Source organism: Vombatus ursinus, unplaced genomic scaffold (genome assembly GCF_900497805.2).
Source record: "Vombatus ursinus unplaced genomic scaffold, bare-nosed wombat genome assembly UNPS02000582.1, whole genome shotgun sequence".
NCBI classification, from domain to species: domain Eukaryota; kingdom Metazoa; phylum Chordata; class Mammalia; order Diprotodontia; family Vombatidae; genus Vombatus; species Vombatus ursinus.
This window is the reverse complement of record NW_020940360.1, coordinates 6,889,838-6,916,018: the sequence shown is the minus strand read 5'-3', so window position 1 is coordinate 6,916,018 and position 26,181 is coordinate 6,889,838. Positions and strand designations below refer to the sequence as shown.

Genomic DNA, 26,181 nt, shown 5'->3' with positions numbered 1-26,181 from the left:
TCTACACTGTCCTTTCATGACCTCTCATGGTGGAAGTGTAAACTGAAGTTACATGAACCAATAGAAAAAAAATTTTTTATCTACCTTTTCCAGAATTCACACTGAAACACTTTTGTCATTTGGCTCTTGAGGATGAAATTTAGTAAATAATTTCTTGCTTGCATTACAAATGTAGATGCTTTTATGATTAGGGAAAATTCTCTGAAATGGTAACATTTTCCTTGGAAACTACTAATGAAAAGAAAATATACTCTGTGACTCCCATTCACATGATGAAGCCAACTGTATATATTTTCTGGTTGTATTTAATTATATGTTATATTAACTATTGGTACAGCTGCTTTATTTTGAATTGGATGGAGAAATGTTAGAGGTCAAGAAATTCAATTTTTGCTATCACAAAACTATTGCAACATAGAGTTGCAAATATAAATTAATTTGAGTTAAAGGGTTAATGTTCTGTGCAAAAAAATCACAGAATCATAAACCCAGATAGCCTGAAAATCATTAGTTGGTATAAAATCCTCAAGGAATTTTTAACACTAATACAGCTACACTGGAACTTCATGGTAACTGTTCTTTGTAGAGCAGCATTCCATAAGAGCCAGATTAGATCCTGAATCCCATCAGAGAAAATTTAGCTTAGCAAAATACCAGCCTATGCCATACATTAGTTTGCATTTTATAATAAACTTATATATAACATAATTTTATCACTGGAAGGAAGCAGTCAAACCAAACAAAAGGGAGATACTAACTGCCAAACTTAGTTCAGGATGAATTTTTACTCAAGGAAAACAACAGAAATCCACTGCTCGATCACAATAAAATTTTTTACCCCTACACCAAAGCCACAGTTTTTAACCATGCATTGACTAAATGCCATAGCTAGAGCTCTCATTTTACAGGTGTTTTTATTCAGTTCACTAAGAGTATCATTTAGGCACATTTTTAGCATATTTTAGGAGTATTTATCACCCATTTTTAAATCTATATAGACTTAGTTGCTGGAGAAATGAAACATGATGGCATATGAAAACATTTAAGATAATTTAGACTATGAGATCCTTGAGAGAAGGGACGCTTCATTTTTTGCCTTTCTTTGCATCCTTAACACTTAGCACAGTGCCTGGCACATAGCAGGTACTTAATAAAATGCTAGATAACTGACTGACCTATGATGTAGTTTTATTTGTTAATTTAGATTGAATAGACTGATGTTGATTTTATCAAGAAGATTACATAGAAAAATACAGTATTGCTTTACTCTTCCACCATCTATAAAATGGGGTTGGGGGTACAGCTTTTGAGCTAATGTATACTTTAAAGATTTATGATATTGTCAGGTCAGCTTAAATGACTTCTGGGGAGGGGAAAAGAGCTTTCTGACTTAGTAGGTAAATCCTAGAGAATTACCTGAGACACGTGTAAGTTAAGTGATTTGCCAGCACTAAATATAATTATTATTAAATTATATTATATTATTAGTTCACTAATTACAATCAATTATTCAATAAGACTGTTAAGTGCTTTGCAAATAAAGGTGATAGTATGTCCTGGATACCTCAGTGAAAATTTACCAGTTCAACAAACTTACAAATTTTACCTAAACCAATATTTCTCTTCCCTACTTAATTTGTTATTTAGTAGAATGTAAGCTTCTCAAGATCAGGGATTATTACATTTCTGACTCTTTATCACCAATAAATAAATCAACAAGAAAATGCTTATTAAGCTCTTATTTGCAAGACACTTGGCTAAACTGAGACTATAAAGAAAAGTGAGACAATCCCTACCTTCAAGGAATTTACATTCTAAAGGGCACAATGTGTACATAAATTGATATGTAGAAGATAAATATAAGAAGAAGTAAATTACAAAAAGAAGCAAATACCAGGTAACCTTAGAGGAAGAGACACTAGCATCTGGAGGCAGAGGAAAAGCTTCATTATCTACCATAGTGCCAGCATAAAGTAGGGGCTTTAAAATGCTGACTGGTTGATTAATTATTTTATTATATTTACTAGGCCTTTAGCGTATCAGAATATTGTTTGGATTTTTTTTAAGGAGACAAATAATTAGCTTGAAACGAAAGAGAAAACAATTCTGGGCTCAAGCAATATAGGTTTATAAATTAAGGAGGATATGTTTCTTTAAGCCAATAATTATTTTAAGTTCAGAAGCGTCAAAAGCATAATGGATTCATTCCCTAATCATTGAAGATTGTTAATCTATCAATGGAATATATGTGTGTATATGTATATACATATGTGAGAATAAGATTGCTATAGAACAATGATATAAATTTATATGAAAGAGATTTAATTTAAACAGTTTATTAATAGAATGGCTGGTTTTAGAAGTGGTACCCAACATCTCAATAGCTGAATTGGAAAAGAAGAAAAGAGCAGGGTCACAAAGGAGAGAGCAAACAGTTCTGCCAACATGACACACAGACACACTTAAACAAAAACAAGGATTTTTATCTTTAGTTTAGAAATGAGGGGGAAAAAATCCTTCAAAAGAAGTTATCTACTCAGAGCATCTACTTTACCTTCCTTTATGTTAGGTCCTGCAAAGGAATGAATCACAGAATCACAGATTTAGAGGTGGAGATCTTAGGCCCCTTTTTTTTACGGACAAGGAAATTGAGTCCCAGATAGGTTAAGTGACTTGCCCAAGGTTATTCAGGCAATAAATTGCACAGGGAGGGCTTGATCTCAGGTTCTCTAATTCCAAATACAGAGGTTTTTCTGTTCTATTTGCTGTCTTTCTAATGGAATGAATGGAATGCCCTCTAAATGGAATTAAAATACTCTCACAGATGAAGGTACCTAGATACTTTTGAACTAAGAGACTAAAATATATGTGGTGTGTATATATTACATACCAAAATAATTTCCTACTTTTACAAACTTCGAAAAAAATTTCTCATATTGTTTCTTGAAATGCAGGATTTCTTCAATTAGATGAAGTTAAGAGAGAAAGAGAATATACTACAGACTAAGCTGGCCATTGCCACATGAGACTTAATTAATGACATGGTGATAACTGCTGAAATCCAGACATTTTTTTCTTGGGTTTTTTTGGGTTTGTTTGTTTTTATTGCACAAACACTATAGTGTTCTCATATTGACAAAAATAGTCAAAGCATGTTGCTAACTCTCCTATTTATAGAGAGAACCAAATTGTAATTATATTAAGCTGTTTTACTTTTTTCAAACACTTTTTAAATTTTTACTTAATTTTATTTATTTTTTGTTACATTTTAAGTTCCAAACTGTCTCCCTATCTCCCCACCCTACACCGGAGAAGGTCATCATTTCACACACACACACACACACACACACACACAATTGTGTATGTGTATGTATATATATGCACAAACACATATACTATGCATGCTTCTATTTATCAGTTATTTCTCTGATTTTAGAAAAATGATTTTAGAAAAACATAGAAAGATTTGTAAGAAGTAATGAAGAATAAAAGGAACAGAACAAAGAGAACATGGTATTCAGTAAAGCAACATTGTTTTAAGAACAACTTTGAGCGAATAAGGTATTTTGACTATTATAAATACTCAAATTAACTATGAAGGACATATGAAGAAAGATGTTATCTGCATCCAAAGAAAGAATTGATAAATAGAAGTATACATAGAATAATTATATATATATACACCATTTTATGTCTAATGGTAGCCATCTCTAGGCCAGGGCATGGGGGAGGGAAGAAGAAAAAAAAAGAAACTTACAGGATAATTGTGTTGTATATTCGAAAGGAAGGAATAGCAAGTTGTGCATAATAGATTTGTAGTTTCATATGTAATCATCTTTTTTATTGTACTATGTTATAGAAATGCTTGTTTTATTCCATAAATTAAAAATAAAATTTTTAAAAATTAAATCAACCAGCTCATTATTTCTTACAGCACAGTAGTATTCCATCATATTAAGCTACTTTCAATAGATATTTTCAGGATTATTGGAGAACTGCAAAAAAATTCATGACTCAAATTATCATCTAGATTCTCACGGTGTATTGATCATCCTAGCTCAGGTAAAGATCTTCTCCCTTGTATTTCAAGAACAGTTCATTCCTATTAATAGGATGATTGCATATTTCCTCCATATCTCAATGTTACAATAAAATATATATTATATAAGAAAAACAAAAACAGCTTGAAAAATCCTCTTTTATCCATTCTACTTCATTTTCTAAGGTTAAAGAAAAGTTACAAGCACAAAAATGGACTCTGAGGCTGAAAAAAATAGGCTAATTTTGAAGGGTTCTTATTTCCTGGCCATTATACTGATCTCTTTCTCTCACTGGACCCTTGGTTCCCCCAAGTTCAGGACTCCATGACATTTGCCTCTGAGTATCCAAATTCTGCCACTGATCTGTGCCCCTCCCCAGCACCTGATTATGTATTATCTTACCCAATGAGAATGTAAGTTTCCTGAGGGCAGGTTTGGTTATATCCCCAGTGCTTAGTACAAGCTCTTATCTACCTATCTATCTATTTATCTATCTATCTACTAATAAAAGTTAACATTAATAGAGCACTTACTATGTGCCAGGCACTAAGCTAAGCACTTTACAATTATTATCTTATTTGATCCTCACAATAACCATGAAAGGTAGGTACTATTATGATCCCCATTTTACAGATAAGAAACTGAGGAAAATAGAGGTTAAGTAACTTGCCCAGGGTCACACATCTAGTGTCTGAGAGTAGATTTAAATTCCAGTCTTCTTGACTCCAGGCCCAGTGCTCTAACTTGCTAAGTTCCATCTTGCTGCCCTATATCTATCTATCTATCTATCTATCTATCTATCTATCTATCTATCTATCCATTCAGACTCAGTTTCCTTATCTGTCAGATGAAGAGGTGAGAGGTAGTGTACTGAAGTGGAAATTAGAGGCTCGGCGTCTGACTCTGTTACATAATACTTGTGACTTTGGGTCATTTAACTTCTCTGGGTCTCAGTTTTTTCATCTGTAAAATGGACAAGATGAATTCAAGGTCCTTTCTAGATCTAAATAAAAAAAGAACTGAGATGCACAGTTCCTACCCTCAAGAAACTTACAGTCTGAGGGGAGAAGATTGAACCCATACACCCCACCCACTATATACATACCACATAAGGAAACATTGCTATCATCATCATTTTCATTTGAATAGCATTTTCCTTTTACAAGTCTGTTGTTGTGTTTTTTTTACAAATATTGCATCACAACAACTCTAGGAAGAAGATGTGACAGGCAATAATATCCTCATCTCTTTCCTTGAGGCATTTAATTTTAATACAGAAGACCACATACACATACGTGGTTAAATTTAAAACAGATGCAAGCAGACACAACATAAGCTTATTGAGAAAGACACTAGCACCTGAGGGAATCAGAAAAGGCCTCTTGCAGAGAGTGGTGCTTGAAGGAAACCAGAGATTCTAAGAGGCAGGAGTCAGGAGTGAGAGCATTCCAGACATGAGGGATAGCTCATGAAATAGCAGGGAGTCAGGAAAGGAAGAACCATGTGTGAGAAACATCGAGAAGGCCATAGAATACATAGAGGGGAGTAATTTGTAGTAAGTCTGGAAAGTTAAGATAATACCAGGTTGTGGGGAGCTTTAACTGCTAAACAAAGGCACTAATAAATCAACATATTAAGTGCTTAATATTTGCCCACTGTGCTAAATGCTGGTGATACAAAGAAAGAAAAACAAAGTCCCTTTCCTTAAAGGGCTCCTGTTCTAATGGAGGAGACAGCATGTAAATAACTATTTTTGTGTGTATGTGTGTGTATATATGTATACATACACACACATACACACACATGTATATAAACATATGTCTGTATATATGTATACATACACACATATATATGTACACATATAAACAAATATGGGAAGCAATCTTACAGAGGGCACCAGCAGTAGAGGATGACAGTTGAGAAGACCAGGAAAGATCTCTTACAGAAGGTGATGAGATTTGAGCTGAGTCTCATTGAAGTCAGGAAGCTGAAGTGAGGAAGGAGAGAAATCAAGGCACAGGGTGCAACTGGTGGAAATGCAGGGAGGGGGGAGATAGAGTGTCATGTCACAGAATAGCAGAATGGCCAAGGAGGCTAGATCTTAGAGTATAAGAAGGGGAGAAAAATGTAATAAGCCTAGAAAAATAGATAGGGGACAGGTTATGAAAAGTTTTGATAGCCAAATAGGGTTTTATATTTGACCCTGAAGGTAATAATGAGCTACTGGAGTTTATTGTGTTAATGGAGGGAGGGGAGATGGTACGTGTCATGACCAGACTTGTATTTTAGTTAGATCACTTTGACAGATGACTGGAGTGAGAAGAGATTTGAGGCAGAAAGACTAACCAGAAAACTATTTCAGTAATCCAAAAGTAAGATAGTGAGAGCCTGCACCAGGGTAGTGGCTATGTGGAAGGAGAGAAGAGGCTAAATTGGAGAGCTATTGTGAAGGAAAATTTGACAAGACCTGACAATAGATTGGAGTTGTGGAGTGAGTGAAAGAGAGTAATTGAGAATGACACTGAGATTGCTAGCTCAGAAGAATGATGGGGAAAATGATGGTACCTTCAAGAGTAACAGAGAAGCTTGTTAGAGGAGAGGATTTGGGTGGGGGAGGTAGAGGAGAGATCACAGATCTGAAGCTTTGAAGAACCCCAAAGGCCAAATAGTCAAATCTCCCCATTTTATAGTTGAAGAAACTGACACCCAGGGTTATTAAGTATCAGAAGCAAGATGTCCTTCAACTCCAATACCAGTGTTCTTTTCTCTATACCCTACTGCTTTCTAAGGATATCTGATTCCAGTTTCCCATTCTCACTTCTCGGGGCACCAGAATTGCCTCTCAAATAATTTAAACCCACTAGAGCTATCCCTCCCACATTGAGGGGGTTAGAGGGGTGGAGCCCCTATGATCTGGTAAATCCACATAAAATTTTTTGTCCTTCCCTCCACATCATAGAAGAAGTCTGATTTTTCTTTTCTTTTTATGGGATGTTTACAGTACTTTATTGTAAAATTTGGGCTGATATTATACAATACTATACAAATATCTTATGCATTTCTGAGTTTCCAAACTTTTTCTGTGTTGTCTGCTGCCCTTCATGTGTTGTCTGTGGCTTCCTCAAAACTCCCAAAAAATTCCCATTTAATTTTTTATGCCGACCCTTGATATATCGAAATTGTGATGGGGAAAGGCATGATATGAAAGGGATAACTATACAGCTACACTGGAACCTCACTATAATTACTCTTTGTAAAACAAAATTCAGTAAGAATTAGATTAGATCATGAACCCCATCCAAAATTAATTTAGTAAAAATGATAGCCTTCGCTGCTCTTAGGTTTGCATTTTATATCGAATTTTTATATATTATAAATGTATCAGTCAGATTAAATACAAAAAAGATACTGATTCTCAAATATACAGGTCAGAACAACTGAAACTTATGCTCCTAGAAATACATTATTTATGGATTTTTGCCCAAGGAGACAAAAAAAAATAAATAGCCTTCTCTCACTCACAATAAAACACACTCTCCACCCCCTACTCAAAAGCCATAGCCTTTAGCCATGTACAAAAAAAAGAGGATTAAACTCTATGGTTGGCACTCCAGGTCAGATTCTAGTTTAGGGTAAACACCTATGTCAGTATAACATACGTTATCTACTACACAAATACCAAAGACCTGTTGCTCTTCACTGCAGATTAAAGGAAATGGCTGGCTGGCTTATTTCCTACAGCTACAAACAACTCTCTTTAGATTTTTATGGGAATTGTTTCTCCCTCCCTTTCTTGCCCAAGGTCAATCACCCCTTTTACATTTTACTAATCCAGACTCCAGAATTTTTCTTGCTGTTCTTTTCTTCTTCTTTTAACCATCGACCTACCCATGGTTTACTCTGGCTGAAGCTCAGGAGGAAAAAAAATGTTGTACTATTCCTTTTTCTCTGCAAAGTTAAGGAGATGAGCTCAATAAAGAGAAAAAGGATTCTGGCTACTGAACATTCAAGACTGCTTGCTGCTTTCAAAGTTATCATGTTATCAGAATGATTTCTCCTATGATCTCCATCAGTTCTCTGGCTACCATCCAAGATGGAGAATATTGTACTGAAAATCCATTATAAAGTGGTTAATTGTGGATACAGCTTTGCTAGTTACTATATATGGACAAGGATAGGGAATGAATTTGTGATTTCATTCATATAGAAAATAACTAGGTAAGGAAACTTCCTTGAAAAGCAGGTCGGTACCTTTTCTATAATTTAGAGCCTTAGAGTTACCTAGAACTCTAAAGTGGTTTGTGTGAGATCACACAGTGATTATATTTCATAGGTATGACTTGAACATAGGTCTTTTGGGTTCCTGAGCCAACTCTAATCATTGTGTCACACTGCTGTTCTAGGTGTTATGGTATAACTAAAATCAAAGTCATATGATTGGTTTCCTCTAAGTCTTTATAATGCAAGAAAGATATCATTCAAGTACACATATGAAGGATGGACATATAGCTGGGGTAAACAAATTAAGTGGTAAACTGATAAAAGTAAAAAGCTATTCCCATCCATCCTAAAATCTTTAGAGCTAGAAGGGACTTGGGAGGTCATAGTGCTCAATATCCACCTCAATATAGGGGTTCCCTCTACATTTATTAAGTGCCTTTGTTGTTTGTTTTTCAGTCATGTCCAACTCTTTGTGACCTTATTTGGAGTTTTCTTGGCAAAGATACTAGAGTGATTTGTCATTTCTTTCTCCAGCTCATTTTACAGATGAGGAAACTGAGGCAAATAGGGTGAAGTGACTTGCCCAGGGTTACACAGATATTATGTGTCTGAGGCTGGACTTGAACTGAGAAAGATGAGTCTTCCTGAATCCAAATATAAACTCCTCCATTTGGCACTGAAAACTCTTAGTAACCTGGCCCTTTCCTACCTTCCCAGTATTGTTGTACTTACTTACCTCCATGCACTCCAAAATTCATTTACACTTGTCTACCTACAGTTGCTTCTACATGGCAACACATCTTCTGCCTCCATGCGTCTCTCTGTCCCCCATGCCTGGAATGCTATGCCCTTTCACTTCCACATCTTGTTTTCTCTGGCTTCTTTCAAGACTCAGATCAAATTCCACCTTCTTCAGGAGGTCTGTCCCATTTCCCTCAGCTGCTAGTACCTTCCCTTCTGAGATTACCTTCTATATTATCTGTATATATCCAATTATTTATATGTTATCTGCCTTCTTAGAATGTGAGCTTTGTAAGTATACAGGCAGTACTTTTTAGCACAGTGCCTGGCACACAGTAAGTGCTTAATAAATGGTTGTTGGATGAATGACTGACATTCTATTTAGAGAAACAACACACAAAGTAAATACAAAGTGATGGGAAGAAGGATCTAGTAATTATGAAAGACCTTGTGTGGGTGGTAGTATTTGAATCAACTTCGAAGGAGGGAGGGATTCTAAGAAGCTAAAGTAAGGAGGGAATGTGTTCCAGAAATGAGGGACAGCTCATACAAAGATATGAGGTGAGAAATAGAATGGTACGTATGAGGAACAGTAAATAGGCCAGCTTGTCTGGAAGGAGATTAGGCTAAGGGGAGTAGTGCAAATATGCAGTCTATCTCCTCAGACACTTTCACCTAATGGGAATTTGATACTTCAGAGGAAGCCTGGTCTAGTTTTTGATAATTGTCAAATTGATGTTGAGCAAAAGCACTACCTTCTCATTACTTCTGCTTTTTGGTCCCAAATTTTCTCTTGTAGAAATATGCAGAACAAATCTTTTTGAAATGACAGCCCTTAAAGAACACAGTTCACATGTTTCTCCCAGTTTTTCTCTTTTGCAGTTTGAACACCCATTCCTCAATGCTACTATTATTTATTTATAAGAGACAGAGGTGATAAAACCAACATCTCTGATCTGCTGAACTGTAGCACGGCCCATGGAGTTGGGCATATGTTCTCTGGTTCTATGGAGAGAGATTTGCTTAGGTTCACTTCTGAAGGACTTATACTTTCTTGATAGTGCAGAGATCCCTTATGTGTTCCTATGGACTTAAGGGAGAAGGTGGGAGCCATCTCAGAGGGCATGTATGGAGACGGGCTATTGCTATAGCCTCTTGCCAAATTTAAGATGCATCACTTGAGGCTTCTGGTTTGTCTGACCCTCTGTTCTCACACAATATTCTGTGTGAGAAGAGAGGGCTGGTGTCAAAGAGGATAGGTGATTGAAACAGGAAAAGTTGTCTTCTTAGTGGGTTTTAAAAGGAAAATCCAGTATCTTTGATCTTCTCACTTTCTGTCTTTTGAGCATGTCACTTAGAACTCTGTTGGTTCTCCTTTGGACTTTATAAGAGTAGGGGTGGAGGATTTCTCTCCCTCCTTTCCTTAGCAGCATCTATGGAAGCTTTGTGCACAAAGTAGCAAGTACATGCATGATCTAGATAAACCTGAGACAGAATTTCAACTCCTTGACTTCCTCAGGCTTTGTGTTTCTTTCCTTGAGTACAAGTGACCAAACAGCAACCATCCTGGGGAGAATGTTTCTAGGTTTTGGCAGGCAGCTAATTCATGAACTTGAGAGTTTAGGAAGTAATTCCTGCAACTGTAGCACTTCTTAGAGGTGAAAAGCTTTATTTCAAGGAGGATTCTTCATCTTAAAAACCAAGCCACAAAAAAGATTTGAAAAGAGATTGGGATTTGTAAGTTGCTTAGATAATATAAATCCAAAATGAATGCCTTGTCCTGGCAGAGGGGTTTGAATAGCTCAATGAAACTAGGAGCTATGCTGTAGAGGGTTACCCAACTCAGACAGGTCATAGTGGAGAATTCTGACAAAAGGTGATCTGCTGGAGAACAGAACAAACTACTTCAGTATCTTCACCAAGAAAATCCCATGGATGGTATTAAAATAATAAAAGATATGACACCAGAAGATGAGCCCCTCAGGTCATAAAGTGTCTAACACACCACTGTGGAGGAAATGGAGGACAACTACAAGTAACTCCAGAAAGAATGAAGTGGCTGAGTCGAAGCCAAAAGAAAGGTCAGCTGCAGATGTGTCTGGTGACAAAAGGAAAGTCAGATGCTGCAGAAGATCAATATTGCATAGGAAACTGGAATATAAAATCTATGAACCAAGGTAAGCTGGATGTGGTGAAACAGGAGATAGAAAGATTTAAAAAAAAAAAGATTAAACATGAACACCTCGGGTTTCAGTGAACTTGAATGAACAGGAATAGGTGAATTTAATTCAGGCAATCATTACGTATATTACTGTGGGCAAGAATCCCTTAGAAGAAATGCAGTAGTTCTCATAGTCAATAGAAGGGTGAGAAAAGCAGTACTGGGGTATAATCTCAAAAACTATAGAATGATATCTGTTTGAATCCAAGGCAAACTATTCCACATCACAGTAATACAAGTCTATGCTCCAACCACTGAAACCAAATAGGCTAAAGTTGATCAGTTCTATGAAGTCCTACAATATCTTCTAGAAATAACACCAAAAAAAATCACATTCATCATAGGGGAGTATAATGCTAAAGCAGGAAATCAAAAGATAATTGGATTAATGGGCAAGTTTGGTCCTAGAGTATAAAATGAAGCAGGGCAGAGACTAAGAGAGTTTTGTCAAGATAACTGATCATAGCAAACACTCTTTTTTAACAGTCCAAAAGGCAGCTCTACATTTGGACATCACCAGAAGGTCAACATTAAAACCAGATTGATTATATACTTTGCAGGCAAAGATGGAAAAGCTCTATACAGTCAGTGAGAACAAGACCTGGTGCAGACCATGGCTCAGATTATGAGCTTCTTAATGCAAAATTCAGACTTGAAGAAAGTAGGGAAAACCAACAGACTATATAGATCTGACCTAAATAATATCCCTTATGAGTATGATGTGGAAATAGATTTAAGGAATTAAATCTGGTAGATCGGAGTGCTTGAAGAACTATGGACAGATGTTCGCAATATTGTACAAGAAGCATGAACAAAAAACATCCCAAAGAAAAAGAAGAACAAGAAAGCAAAATGGCTACCTGATTAGGCTTTACAAATAGCTGTGGAAAGAAGGAAAGCAAAAGGTAAAGAAGAAAAGGAAAGATATACCCAACTAAATGCAGAATTCAAGAGAATAGCAAGGAGAGATAAAAAGGTTTTCTTAAATGAGCAATGCAAAGAAATAGAAGAAAACAATAGAATGGGAAAGACAAGAGATCTCTTCAAGAAAGAGATATCAAAGCAATGTTTTCACAAATGAGGGGGGAATGTTCCAGTGAGATTAAATGACTTGGTCCTTGTATATATTCTATCTCTACTACTCTCTCACCAGGAAAATGTAAGCTCCTTGACGACAGTGGCCATTTCTTTTTTGTCTCTTCATCACTTTTATTATGTGCACATTGTAGGCACACAGACATGCTAGTTGAATGAAGACCTAGCACAGTGCCTTGAATATATTATTTATGTATTCATGTCTATACACACATATAATCTATATATGTGCCTGTATATACATACATGTGTGTATATATGTTTTGGGTAGAGTGGTGGCTTGCATAGTGGACCTATGATTTCATCTGTGTAATGAGCTTATTATGAAGAAACTCCCATTACCAATGTAGATTGACAACTGTTCTGTGATTTAGAATTAAGAGTAGGGGTTCTTAATCTTTTTTGTGTGTGTAAGGGATTCCTTTGGCAGTTACCAGATACTACTAATATTACTGTGGTTTATTGCCTACATTCATAACTGAAGGAAATGCTAAATTTCAGTTAGAGGTTAGGGAAAATAAAAATGTGTATTTTTTCCCCATGCCAGTTCAAAGCTCCTGCTGAAATCTAGCCACATATTCAGTGGGCCCCAGATTAAGATAATTTAGATAATAGGCAACAGCTGGGTTTGTTTTTGTATTTCTATCCCTAGCTATTAGAACATTGCCTGATACATAGTAGGCACTTAATAATCTGATTACTGACTGATAATCGCACTGATTTACTGAAGGTCACAAAGCCAGTACTAACAAAGGCTGGACTCAAGGTTTCCTGACTCTGCAGCTAGATCTTTTTCCATTGCCTCACACATACTATGTGTTTAATACACGTGTTTAATTGAATTGAAAAGTCATTTTCTTTCTGTATTGGACAGAACACTGAACTAGGAGTCAGCAGACGTAGCTTTGTCAATATCTAGATGATAAGTCAGTGCAGAACTTGGGTCTTTGTTTCCTTGTCTACAAAATTATGGGGTTAGATTAGCTAAACTGCAAAGCTCCTTTAAACTCTGATATCGTATAGCCTGGTGGAGAGATGACTGGACTTGCTTTCTGAAAAACCTGCAATTCAAATCCAGTCCCTGGCACTTAACATATTATCACGAACAAATAATTTAATCTAAGTCTCTTTTCAATTATATTTCAGACTATCTTGCCAGCTCTCTCATATCTCTCCTCTCTTTTGCAGTTTGGATTCAAATATCATCATTCAAATGAGACTGTTGTCTTCAATTGACACTAGCTGCTCTGTTTGGTTTAAACTCTAACACCATCATTACGGCGCAGTGCCAGGTACTCTCTGGGCATTGCCCCCCCTTTACAGTTTTCTTTTGTGTATTGTCTTGCCCCATTAGATTGTAAGCTCCTTTAGGGCAGTAACTGTCTTTTTCTTATTTGTATCCCCATTGCTTAGCACATTGCCTGACGCATAATCCACATTTAGTAAATGTAAATAATAAATGTAACATAATATGTGATAAATGTTAATAAATTTATTTGTGTATGGTTTACTATATCCAAAGTTATAAATGATTTTTTAATTGCCAAATCTAATAGCCTTTTCTCAATGCTCATTCTTTTTGACTTCTCTGTAGCATTTGACATTGTATATCACTGTCTTCTGGAAGAGGCCTGACTGCCACACACTCTCCAATAAACTCGAGTGGTTCCCCATTACTACCAGAATCAAATCCTCTGTTTGGCTTTTAAAGTCCTTCACAAACTTCTGTGATTTTCCAGTCTTCCTACACTTTAATTCCCTTCATCATTTTCTTTCATTTATTCTAAGATCTAATGACATTGGCTATCTTGCTGTTCCTCAACCTTGACACTCAGTTTTCATTCTCCTTGAATTTACACTGCCTGTATCCCATGTCTGGATTGTTTTCCCCTCTCAACTTCACATTTCTGCTTCCTTAAAGAGTCTGGTCAAATACCAATGTCTGTAAAAGGCCTTCCCCAGTACCAGACAGAGAAACTGAGAGATGGATATGGATATGGATACATATATATATATGTATAATGGATATGTGCATGTACATGCATTTATACACATATATGCATATATGTATACATGTTCATGTATGTATACATTCAAGCATGTATCTATGTATATTTCTATAGTGTTATACAGTAAACATAATGTATATATTAAAATGTATCTATATAGGCATCTCTCACACACATATTTAATATACATGTTATATTTGATATACAGGACTACACCTACCAATATGTATTAACACATGTGAATATATACATACAAGTACATACATGCACACACATGTTTATATACACCTAGATTTTGTAATATAGTTGTTTGATGTTGTCTCCCTATCAGACTCCTTGAGTACAAGTATTGTTTTTGTTTTCCTCTGTATTTCTAGCACTAAGCACAGTGCTTGGCATATAGTGAGTAAGTGTTTTATAAATGCATGTGGACTATTGAATGGCCTTTACCAATAAGATCTACAGGCTTAAATCTGTAGTATCTGCTTCACAGGATTGTTTTAGGGGGCCAGATGAAATAATGTGAAATGCTAAGTAAATCCCAGTTACTATCACTAGCACATCAAACTTTGGTGGGAAGATTCATGTCCAGGAGACTTGTGTATGCTCTCGGTTTGGAGAGGCTGAGAACTACATATCCCATGAGGCAGTGGGATTCGCCCATAAAGACCATCATGCCTCTGTCGCAGATTCTATATTAACCCCTTAACTGTCTCCCAATTTATTAAAAAGCCTTATTGGTTGACCCGCGGGTGCCGGAACCCACCCTACCCCTCCACAGCCCACTGAGTTATTGATTCAAAGTTTCTCGAGCCCTTCTACTAGGAGGCTGGACTCCACTTGGGTTCAAAGGTCACCTTCTCCTCCTCGGTGTCTGTGAACCAGCCCATTACAAGCGCGCGCAGGGGGTGAGGGGTGGTAGTTGGCTGGTGCGTCACCTGACTATAACCTAGTGTTTGGTCAGCTGATCTCCAGGAGTTTCGTGGCGCCGGTCGGTTCCCTTAGTAACTGTTGGCTACCGGTTTTGAGTGGCTCCTGGAGCTGCCGGGAGGCGTCGGGGACTTCTTTGTCCTCCGCGGTCTGCGAGCCTAACCCTGCCCTTTTCCAAGGCCCTAGGTGTCTGGAGCCGCTGGCGTTCCGTTCCCTTGCCCTGGGCTGCGCCTCAGGCTGTGGTCTTAGAACCTGGCTCTTCGTCCGCCCGCTCCCTCCTCCCGCTTCCAGGAAACCGCCGGGCGAGTCCCTAAGCAGGCCGGACAGCAGCGAGCAGAGTGGGCCGTGGATGTGAGGCTGCCCCCCTCCATGCTGAGGAGCCGCCGGGTCCCTTGTCCCGCGGCCTGGAGGACAAGAGCCTAAGAGTGAGTGAGTGAGTGAGTGAGTGTGTGTGTGTGTGTGTGTGTGTGTGAAAGAGAAAGTGAGATCCAGTGTGTGTAGGAGAGCATATGAGTGTGCAACAATGTGTGTAGGTAACAGTTGTGCGTGTATGAGAGGAGTACATGAGATGCAATGTGTGTATGAGAGGGCATGTGAGTGTGAGACTGAGTGCATATAGGTAACTGTGTGTGTGTGTGCGCGTGCAAAATACTGCATAAGATCCAGTGTGTAGGAGAATGACACATGTGAAGCTTGTCAAGAATAAACAACTGAAAGTATGTATGTTGAACTCTGTGTTTTGAGTGCATGTGTGTATAAAATCCCTAGAAGGTGATCAGTAGTAGTTTATTGGATTGCTTTGCTGAGGTGTCTTCTTCCTGAACTTAATAAAGGTTAGAGCTGTTCCCTCCTTTCCTGTCCTGAATACCCAGTTGGGCACCTTTTGAATCTAGAGGCTGGAAGGGCTTCTAAGTCTTTGAAGTCCAGGTATAGGATAGGAAATAAGAGCAAGTCATCGCGGATGATTCCTCTGTAGGTCTTAGGTATCTAGGTGTTACTAGATTTCTTCAATTATTTATATAATAGTGAGTGATTAATTGACCTGAAGAAGAATAAAAGCAACAGACCCACTGTTAGCTATCATTATGTAATTTTAAAAAGGTTAGAATATTATTACTATGTATAATATTATTTTATTTGATTATATGTATATACTTACTATCTCTGTGTAAGATAGTTTTGTATTTTTGCCACCAATGTGTGCTGCTATGCTTTGAACATAGTAAGTCTCAAAATAAAGATTTGAATGAATGAGAAGAAGTGTATATAGAGGGACTTAGTAATAAATTTTATATATCTGTATTTTGATGCTTCCCAATATCTTATCAACCTGTCAAGTGAAGCCTTGCTGTGTCTTAAAAAGTTTAGGAAAGATGTAGTAACTTAAAGGTGTTTCTTATATACATTAGTAAAAGGACCTTGTGTCTATATAATTTATAGCTCTTAAAAAAAAGATCTTTGCATATTTAAGGGAGGCTTTATTAATTTGCCTTTTCCAGTTTGTTTTTTTTTTCCTCCCCACTGCTTATGTGTATAAATTGAGGAAATATTTTAAAGACTGCTGTTTAAATATTAAGTGTTTCATATGTGAAATACATTCTGGATAATGAAGTAAAAGCTACAGAGAGTATAAGAAATAAACTCTTGGAAACTATTTCCTAAACAGTTAGCTCAGATAACTGAAAATTCTGTATTGATTGCTGTTTGAATTGCATTGAATGGTCAGTATTTGAATATATGGTAAATTTGTAAAAGAATGGCATTGAATTTTTTGTCTTTAGTCACTTTGTAAATATGTTAATGACAAAATTTGTCATTGTGTGCTTTCAGAAGTATAAAATGCCTCAAAAGCTGTTTGTCTTTTTTCATTTAGTGTTTCCATTTGTGTAAATAATTTGTGAATATTTGCTTTGGGAGTTGAAAACTATCTGCTGATTATGGCTCATCAATATTCAAAGGAAAAACTAGATGAAGAGTTTGAGCAATTTATGAAAGAGGTAAGTTTGTGTTTTTAAGAGGCTAATTGAGAGCTAGTCTAATTGAGAAAAGGGACTGTCTTTTTATATTCCCCTCCTCTGTCCTTTGTGTGGTGCCTAGCTCAGTACCTGAACAATTTTATCTTAAATTTGATTAAATGTGCTTGCTGATCAGCTAGTCACTGTCTTTTGATGTACAAAGAACTCCAGACTAAGAGTCACAAGACTTGGGTCCTTGTTTTCGTTCTTTAGCCTTGGGAAAATCCTTGTCAGTGAGAGGTTGGATCAGGTTTTCTTTAATGCTCCTTCCACCTCTAATAATTATTTGACTCTATTCTGTAACTTTGATTTTTAACTATATTTGAGAACATAATAAAATAAAAATTTAAATCCATCGACATGAATAATTTTGTGTTTTGAATAAGTTAACATTTACTAACTTTAATTTGATTCAACTGACATTTACTAATGTTCTTAAATCTCTTCCTTCTTGACCTGTCTGCACCTTTGACACTGCTGATCACCCTCATCTCCTTGATACTCTCTTTTCGAGGTTTTCATGACAGTGCTTTGTCCTGGTACTCCTGCTATAACATTACACAGGGTTGTTGTAGAGGTCTTAATGAAATAATGAATGTAAATTACTAAGTAAATCCCAGTTATTATCACTAGTACATCAAACTTTGGTGGGAAGAGCCATGCCTAGCAGACCAGCAAGGTCACTGTTTGGAGAAGCAGAGAATTCTGTGTCCCGCTGTGTGGAATTCACCTATAATCACCATCATGCTTCTGCTCTAGGCTCTATATTAATCCCTTAATTGTCTTAAAATTTATTAAGAAAGCTTATTGGTTGACCTCCAGGTATGGCAACCCACCCTACCCCTCCTTAGCCCACTGAATTATTGATTCAAAATCCCCAAATGGGATGATGGCTATGTGAGTGGAGAGAAAAGGACAGATGTTGTGAAAATAAAATTGCTAGGACTTAGGGACTGATTAGATATAGGGGATTAAGGGTGAGGAAGCGTGACTTCCAATGTTACATGTCATACCATGCTTTCTCATTCTTCTTTGCTGGATAGTCATCCAGGCTATGCCCACTCACTGTGAGTACCCCCTACCACTCTGTCCTGGCCCTCTTCCGCCTCCCATGGATTCAGTTATCTCTGTTCAGATAACTCTCAGATCTGTTTATGTACCCTTAACCTCTCTCCTGACCACCTACAGTTTTGCATCACCCAACTGTCTATTGGACATCCTGAACCAGATGTCCCATAGATATCTTAAATTCAATGTATCCAAAACTGAATTCATTATCTTTTCCCCCACAACCTTCCCCCTTTCAGACTTCCATATTACTGTTGAGGGCACCATCCTTTCACTCTCCCAGGCTCCCAACCTAGATGTTATCCTTGACCCCTCATTTTCTCTTACCCTCCCATATATAATCATTTGTCAAGTCCTATCATTTCTACCTTTATAATTTCTCTTACCGATTTTACCCCCTTTTTCCTCTGATACAACCACCTGCCTGAACTATTACAACAGTCCTTTGGTTGGTGTCTGTGCTTCAAGACTCTTCCCACTCCAGTTCATCCTTTAGTCAGCTGTCAAAATGATCTTCCTTAATGATAGGTCTGACCATGTCATCTCCCTATTCAGTAAACTCCAGTGGCTCCCTATTACTTTATGATCAAATATGAAATCTACTCTTTGGCTTTTAAAGCCCTTCATACTCTGGCCTCTTCCTTCCTTTTCAGTCTTCTTATCCTTATTCCCCTCCATTTGCTTTTCCATCCAGTAACACTGGCCTTCTTGCTATTCCTTGGATAAGACACTGCATATCTCTATTCCCTACATCTTCACTGACTGTCCCCCGTGCCTAAAAATTTCTCCCTCCTTATCCCTGCCTCCTACCTTTTAGCAGGAAGCCTTTCCCAGTCCTCCTTAATCTAATTTTTTCTGAGATTCTCTACATTTTATCATATGTGTGTGTATGTGTCACATTTATATTCCTTGTGTATATATAGCTATTCCTGTCTCGCCTACCTCGTTAGACTAAGCTTCTTGATAGTTAGGACTTTTAGCATGTCAGCATGTGGCACATCACTGGTACATATTAGGTATTTAATAAATATTTGTTGAGTTGTTGACTACTAAGCGCCACTATTAGGCACTATTAGGTACTAGGGAAACAAGGACAAAGAACATTTCCCTGGGGCAGCTAGGTGGCAAAGTGGATAGAGCATCAGGCCTGAAGTCAGGAGGACCTGAGTTCAAGTGTGGCCTCAGACCAGACACCTGATACTTACTAGCTGTGTGACCCTGGGCAAGTCACTTAACCCCAATTACCTCATCAAAAATAAATAAATAAAAAGCATTCCCTATCAGAAAAGATAGTACACTATAATCCACAAATATTTATTAACTGTCTACTACATATCAGGCACTGTGCAAAGTGCTGGGGATACAAAAAAGAGGCAAAAGACAGTTCCAGCCCTCAAAGAATTTACAATCCAGTGGAGGAGACAACATGCAAACAAATATGTACAAAGTAAGTTATATACTGGATAAACAAGAAATAATTAACAGAGGGAAGACATTAGAATTAAGAGGAGTTGTGAAAAGCTTCCTGTAAAAGATGGGATTTTAGTTGGGACGTTATACCATAAGAATGTAACATGTATATGGATAGGAATTATACCAAGTAAACCGTGAAGAGGGCAAAAGAGAAATGAGACCAAAGTAGGAAAATTTGAGGAAGAGTGAGTAGTAATAGCTGGCAAAGATCAAGTGCCAACTGAGCTACACCTAAATAGAAGATAAGGATACTGAAAGATAGAGAAGAGGAAAGACCATATTCTGGGCATAGATATGTTGGAGAGAGATGAAATGTTTAGTTTTGGGGAACAGCTAGCAGTGTAGTTTGTCTGAATTGTGGAATTTGTTTAGGTCTGGAATATGAAGTATAGCCAGAAAGGCAGGTTGAGTCCAAATTATAGAAAGCCATAATCAGCTAAGAAATTTGTACTTTGTCTTCGAAGTAATGATCATTTGGGAGCCACTGAAAGCTTTTGAACCTGGAAGTAAAATGGTCAGACCTATGCCTGAGGAATATAATTGTGGGTACTGTGTGAAGGATGGATGGATGTGGAGGTGAAAGAATGGCAGTAGGGAAACTCATTAGGAGGCTGTTGCCATATTCCAGGTGATTGGTGATGGGAACTTGAATGAGGTAATGGCTTGTGTGAATGGAGAATAAGAACAGAGACACTAACTGTTGTAAAGGTAGAATTGCTAGGACTTAAGGACAGATGGGAGATTAAGGGCAAGGGAAGAGTGAAGCATATCTTTCAAGGTTACAAATCTGGGAAGATTGTGGTGCACAAAGCAGAAATAGGGAAACTTAAACAGTTTTCTGGACACAGATGAGTTCACTTTAAGACATGCTTAGTTGAAGGTAGGGGACAGGGAGATATGGGACTGGTATATAAGAGAGAAATTAGGACTGGTTGTATGTATAGATTGTGAAGTAATCTGCATAGATGTTAATTGAACCTGTAGAATTAGGTGACATCATCAAGGGAGAGTATAGAAAGAGATAATCAGGGACAGAGTTTTGGGAGGTACCTTGCTAAGGAGTGGGAGATTGTTGATGGTCTAACAAAGAAAACTAAGAATAGGAATAGGAAGAGAGGAGAGAAGTCACAGAAATGTTCTCTGTGGTTTCACAGTGGCACTGAGAACAAATTAGAACTACCAAAAACTTCTAAAGAAGACCTATCTCATAAATATGTTTGTGTACTTTAGCTCTTCTAAGCTATTATGGGCACCTTCCCCAAAGTTCCACTTAATCCAGGGAAGCTCTAGGTCTGTTTCCCCAGATTAACACTCCTAAGTAATTACTGTCCGGCCTCTAGAATATTCAAACTGACACCATAGGCTTTAGAGTTGGAAGAGAAAAAAACCACCTGTTTTAATGACCTCATTTGATAGTTGAGGAAATTGAAGCCCAGAATTAAAGGACTCATTCAAGGTTACACTCCTTAGTGTAGTAAGTAGCAAAGTAGTAGATAGTAAGTAGCAAAGTCTGAGATTAGAAGCCAGGTCTTATGACTCCAAAAGGTACTTTTTCTGTCATAGTCAACAAGAGGAAAATTATTTGGATTTTTTTGGAAATTCTAATCCTTATCCATCAAACTGGAAGGGCAAGCCTTTCTCCAGGAGTATCTGACACAACTAGCCTTAAAAACTTGGAAGTATGAACCAGATTGACGAAAGTATCAAATCTTTAACTCATTAATTAACTTAATGAACAACATACATAGGAAGAGATTTCAGCTACAAGTCAGAAGGAAAGGCTCAGTGATCCTTAAGTTATGATGTTAAAGCAGAAAACAAAGTACCTTTTTAAATGTAATTTCCATTGATAATATCATGTTTATTTCTGATGTTGAACTATTTGGTAGTGCAAAGGACTTTGGTGACAAGAACTTTCTTTATAACTGCTCAGGTAACTGAAGCTGCAGCACCTTCAGGAGCAGTTACCAGGTCACATTTCCACAAAGGTTGTTTACCTGGATAATGGCAATAGGTACCGGGCTGCGAGCAAGACCTATAGTCTTCTAGGCACAGGGGTGCAGAACCTGCAACCTTGAGGCCACATGTGTCCCTCTAGGTGCTTGGGTGTGGCCCTTTGACTGAATCCAAACTTCAGAGAACAAGTCCCCTTAATAAAAGGATTTATTCTGTAAAACTTGGACTCAGTCAAAATGCCATATCCGAGGGCCTAGAAGGCCACATGTGGCCTTGAGCCCACAGGTTCCCCACCTCAGTAGAGGATGCTATTCCTGGGGCTCTTGGACTTACCTCCCCATCTTTAGCTATTGGCCCATGGTTAGTATTAATATTGATAAGAGTGGTCAACTCCTCCTACACATAGGTTGCTTGTCTTGAGGATGGCTAGAGGGCTTGGACTTGCAGCAGGTCCAGTGGTCTGGGAATACTCTTCTTAGAGCTCTTTCTGAGATACCTCCACCATAGTCTGAAGTAGTCAGAGGAGGAGGAGGAGGAGGAGTAGTTGTTGTAGTTGTTTGACCTCTCTGGTACAAATAGCCTCCTGTCTCTTCTTCAGGGTAATATCTTCATGGGACTGACTGGGCCTCTTCTCATAGGTTTGAAAATACATCCTTTCTGTTTCTATGGAGTGGGGTAGGTTGGAAGGGACTGTGTGTTAGAGCTCTAACTGATGCTTAATACTGCCTTTTCACATAGCATTATAATATATTTGGAAAATATTGTGAAGTCCAAAAGCTTTTTTTAAGTAAAGATAATTAGCCATGTTTTGAAAATAATGTTTGTTTCTTTAATTCCAACTACTTTCCTTTAAAGTGGGGATTTTTGACCTTTTTGGGGGCATAAACCCTTTTGGCAGTCTATGAAGCTTACACCCTTCTCAGAATATTTTTAAATGCATAAAATAAGATATATAAAAGGAAACCAATTATATTGAAATAAAGATTTAATTTTTTTTCCCCATCCAAGTTCAGAGAACTTCTGAAATCTGTCCATGGCCCTCTTGGCCTTAGGTCTGGAACCCCTGCTTTAAAGTATAGAATTTTAGAAAGTCTAGCTTATTTATTTTTTTTTAATTAAGAAAAACCTTTGTTCTTGGAGTATCAGTGCCATCCATTGAAACTTAGAACTTGGGTGCATTTTTTTTGTAATTATAGGACAAAATAGACAAGTAACTTAAGAGAAGTCTTTATGGGTATATATCTCCACTAAATATTTATAATTGGAAATCTACATTTGTGCGACGGATTTAACAGATTCTGTATACTACCTATGTATATAGGTAAGTTATTGATTGATTGATAATATACATATTTTCACATACATATAAGTGTATGTCATTGTAGCTCCATACATATGTTTTAAAATCAGTTCTACTATGCCTATAGGGCTATAAAAATGTGTATACCCTTTGACCCAGCAATAGTGCTTCTAGGGCTGTCTTCCAAAGAGATCATAAAAATGAGAAAAGGACTCACATGTACAAAAATATTTATAGCAGCTCTTTCTGTGGTGGCAAAGAATTAGAAATTGAGGGGATGCCCATCAGTTGGAGAATGGCTGAACAGGTTGTGGTATATGAATGTAATGGAATGGAACAATAGTTTGTGCTATAAGAAACGATGAGCCAAGCAGACTTCAGAAAGACTTGGAAAGACATATGGACTGATGCTGAGTGAAGTGAGCAGAACCAGGAGAATGTTGTACAAAGTAACCTCCACATTGTGCGATGACTAACTTTGATAGACTTAGCTCTTCTCAGCAATGCAAGGGTCTAAGACATCTCCAAAAGTCTCACGATGGAAAATGCTATCTACATCCAGAGAAAGAACTATGAAGTTTGAATGCAGATCAAAGCAAACTATTTGCTCTTTTTTTCTTCTGTTTTGTTTTGTTTCTTCTTTCTTGTGATTCCTCCTATTGGTTCCAATTCTTCTTTACAACATGACTAATGTGAAAATATGTTTAATAGGAATGTATATGTAAAGCCTATTGAAGAGGGAGGGGGAGAAAATTTAAAACTCAAAAGCTAAGGGGCAGGTCAGTGGTGCAATGGATAAAGCACTAGTCTTAGAGTCAGGAAGACCTGAGTTCAAATCCAACCTCAGACCAGATACTTGACACATGTGATCCTGGGCATGTCATTTAACCCCAATTGCTTAGACTCCTCCCCCCCAAAAAAAAACCAAACTCAAAAGCTTATGGAAGTTATTGTTGAAAACTATAAATAAAATAATTAAAATCTTAAAAAATAAAGTCAGTTTTAAATAACTTTGATTAGCTCTCAAATTTTTCATATGAAAATGATGAATTCACTGGTAAATATTACCAAAAATTAGATGAGTAAGTCCATGATTATTGAATTAATCTTTTTCCACTTCAGTCTGGAGGATGCTTATAAATCTGGGTATGTTTAGGGGATGAAAGAAAAGTTTGTTTACTCTAAAAATAGAGGTGTCAAACTCATGCCCCACAAGCCTACAGCACTACCAAGTGCAGCCCAAACTAGATTAAAATGTAATTGGGAAATATTTAACAAAATAAAATTTGTTGTTGTTTAGTCGTTGGATCACTCTTAGTGATCCCATTGGGGTTTTCTTGGCAGAAATACCGGAGTGGTTTGTTTGCCATTTCCTTGTCTGGCTCATTTTCCAGATGAGAAAACTGAAGCAAATAGGGTTAAGTGACTTGCCCATGGTCACACAGCTAGTAAGTTTCAGAGGCCAGATTTGAACTCAGGAAAATGAATCATCCTGACTCCAGGTCCAGCACTCTATCCACTTCACCACCTGATTGTTAAATTTTCAGTGTGAGCATTTACGCACTGGAAATCATCAACAAATGTTGCAAATAGAAACTTGATGAATTGTTTTGCTAATTATCTAGACTTAAGAAAGTAATGGGGAAAATGTTAATAATGCAGATTAAAATTTAAAAGGGTGTCATAATGCAGATTGAAGCATATTTTTTTACATATAATTGGCAAATAGTTAATGAAATAACTAAAAAAAAATAAAACATAGATCACATTACATTTTAAAACCAGATCAGCATGCAGCCCACAGGGATCCTTATGTATAAATGGTTTAGTGGCCTCCATTTCTTTTTTTTTTTAATTTTTAATTAATTTATTTTGAATTATCAACAATCACTTCCATAATATTTTGAGTTTTAAATTTTTCTCCCTCTCCCTTCCCACCTCCCTCCCCACGACAGTATGCAATCTGATATAGTCTATGCATATATATTCCTATTAAACATATTTTCACATTAGTGATGTTGTAAGGAAGAATTAGAACCAATAGGAGGAACCACCAGAAAGAGGAAACAAAACACAACAGAAGAAAAAAAAAGAGCAAATAGTATGTATGCTTCTATCTGCGTTCAAACTCCATAGTTCTTCCTTTGGATGTGGATAGCATTTTCCAACATGAGGCTTTTGGAGATGTCTTAGATCCTTCCATTGCTAAGAAGGGTAAAGTCTATCAATATTAGTTGTCGAACAATGTGGCTGTTACTGTGTGTACAATGTTCTCCTGGTTCTGCTCATTTCACTCAGCATCAGACCATACAAGTCTTTCCAGGTTTTTCTAAAGTCAACCTGTTCAACATTTCTTACAGTATTCCATTAGTATTAGTATTCCATACATTCCAATAGTATTCCATTACATATTCCATTACATAGTATTCCATTACATTGATATACCACAACTAATTCAGCCATTCCCCAATTGACGGGCATGCACTCAAGTGGCCTCCATTTCTATTTGAGTATGATGCCACTGCTCTAAAATATTCTCATGGATGCAATTGATTGGCCATAAAGTTGACCTCCCTCTTATTATCCCTGTTCTTCCCCTTTTCTCCCAACACACACACACGTTCTCTGGGCACGATGTAAGTCCTACTCCACTGAGAGGAGGATGTTTGTTTCTGATGTTAAACATTTGGCAGTGCTGGGGACCTTGGTGGCAAGAACTTTCCTTTCTGGGTCTTCAGAAGCTGAGATTTTGAGGTAGCTGAAGCTGCAGCGTCTGAAGGGATAGTTGCTAAATTACGACTCCACAAAGACTGCTTCTCCCGATGATAGTTACAGGTTCCTTCCAGTTTGACCACTGGGGGGGTGGGGGGAGGGGGTAGAGAAATAAAGATAATTGTGCTGGTTTGAATCCTGTTTAATTCACATCAATTCGGGGCATAGACATTTACAGTGACAAAAGAATGGATGGCATAGTGGTGAAGCCTCCATTGGTAGGGACAGTAATCTCTCAAAAAGATGGTGACGGGGCATTAAGAGAAGGAAAGGCAGGATATATAATTGAAGACAAGGTTCAGAAATGTTGTCATTAAGGCTTTTTTAGTTCTATTGATTA

General features: G+C 37.3%; 1 protein-coding gene across 1 annotated transcript in view; it reads left to right on the top strand.

Annotated features, from left to right (window-relative positions):
- Positions 1–15,304: 15,304 nt before the first annotated feature.
- The window catches only part of CEP162 (centrosomal protein 162), a 111,365-nt gene continuing 100,488 nt past the window's right edge, over positions 15,305–26,181 (top strand). The window contains exons 1-2 of the mRNA XM_027854209.1: positions 15,305–15,682; positions 17,131–17,254. Of these exons, the coding sequence (XP_027710010.1) occupies positions 17,195–17,254 (60 nt within the window). The 5' untranslated portion in view covers positions 15,305–15,682; positions 17,131–17,194. The remainder of the gene's footprint in view (positions 15,683–17,130; positions 17,255–26,181) is intronic.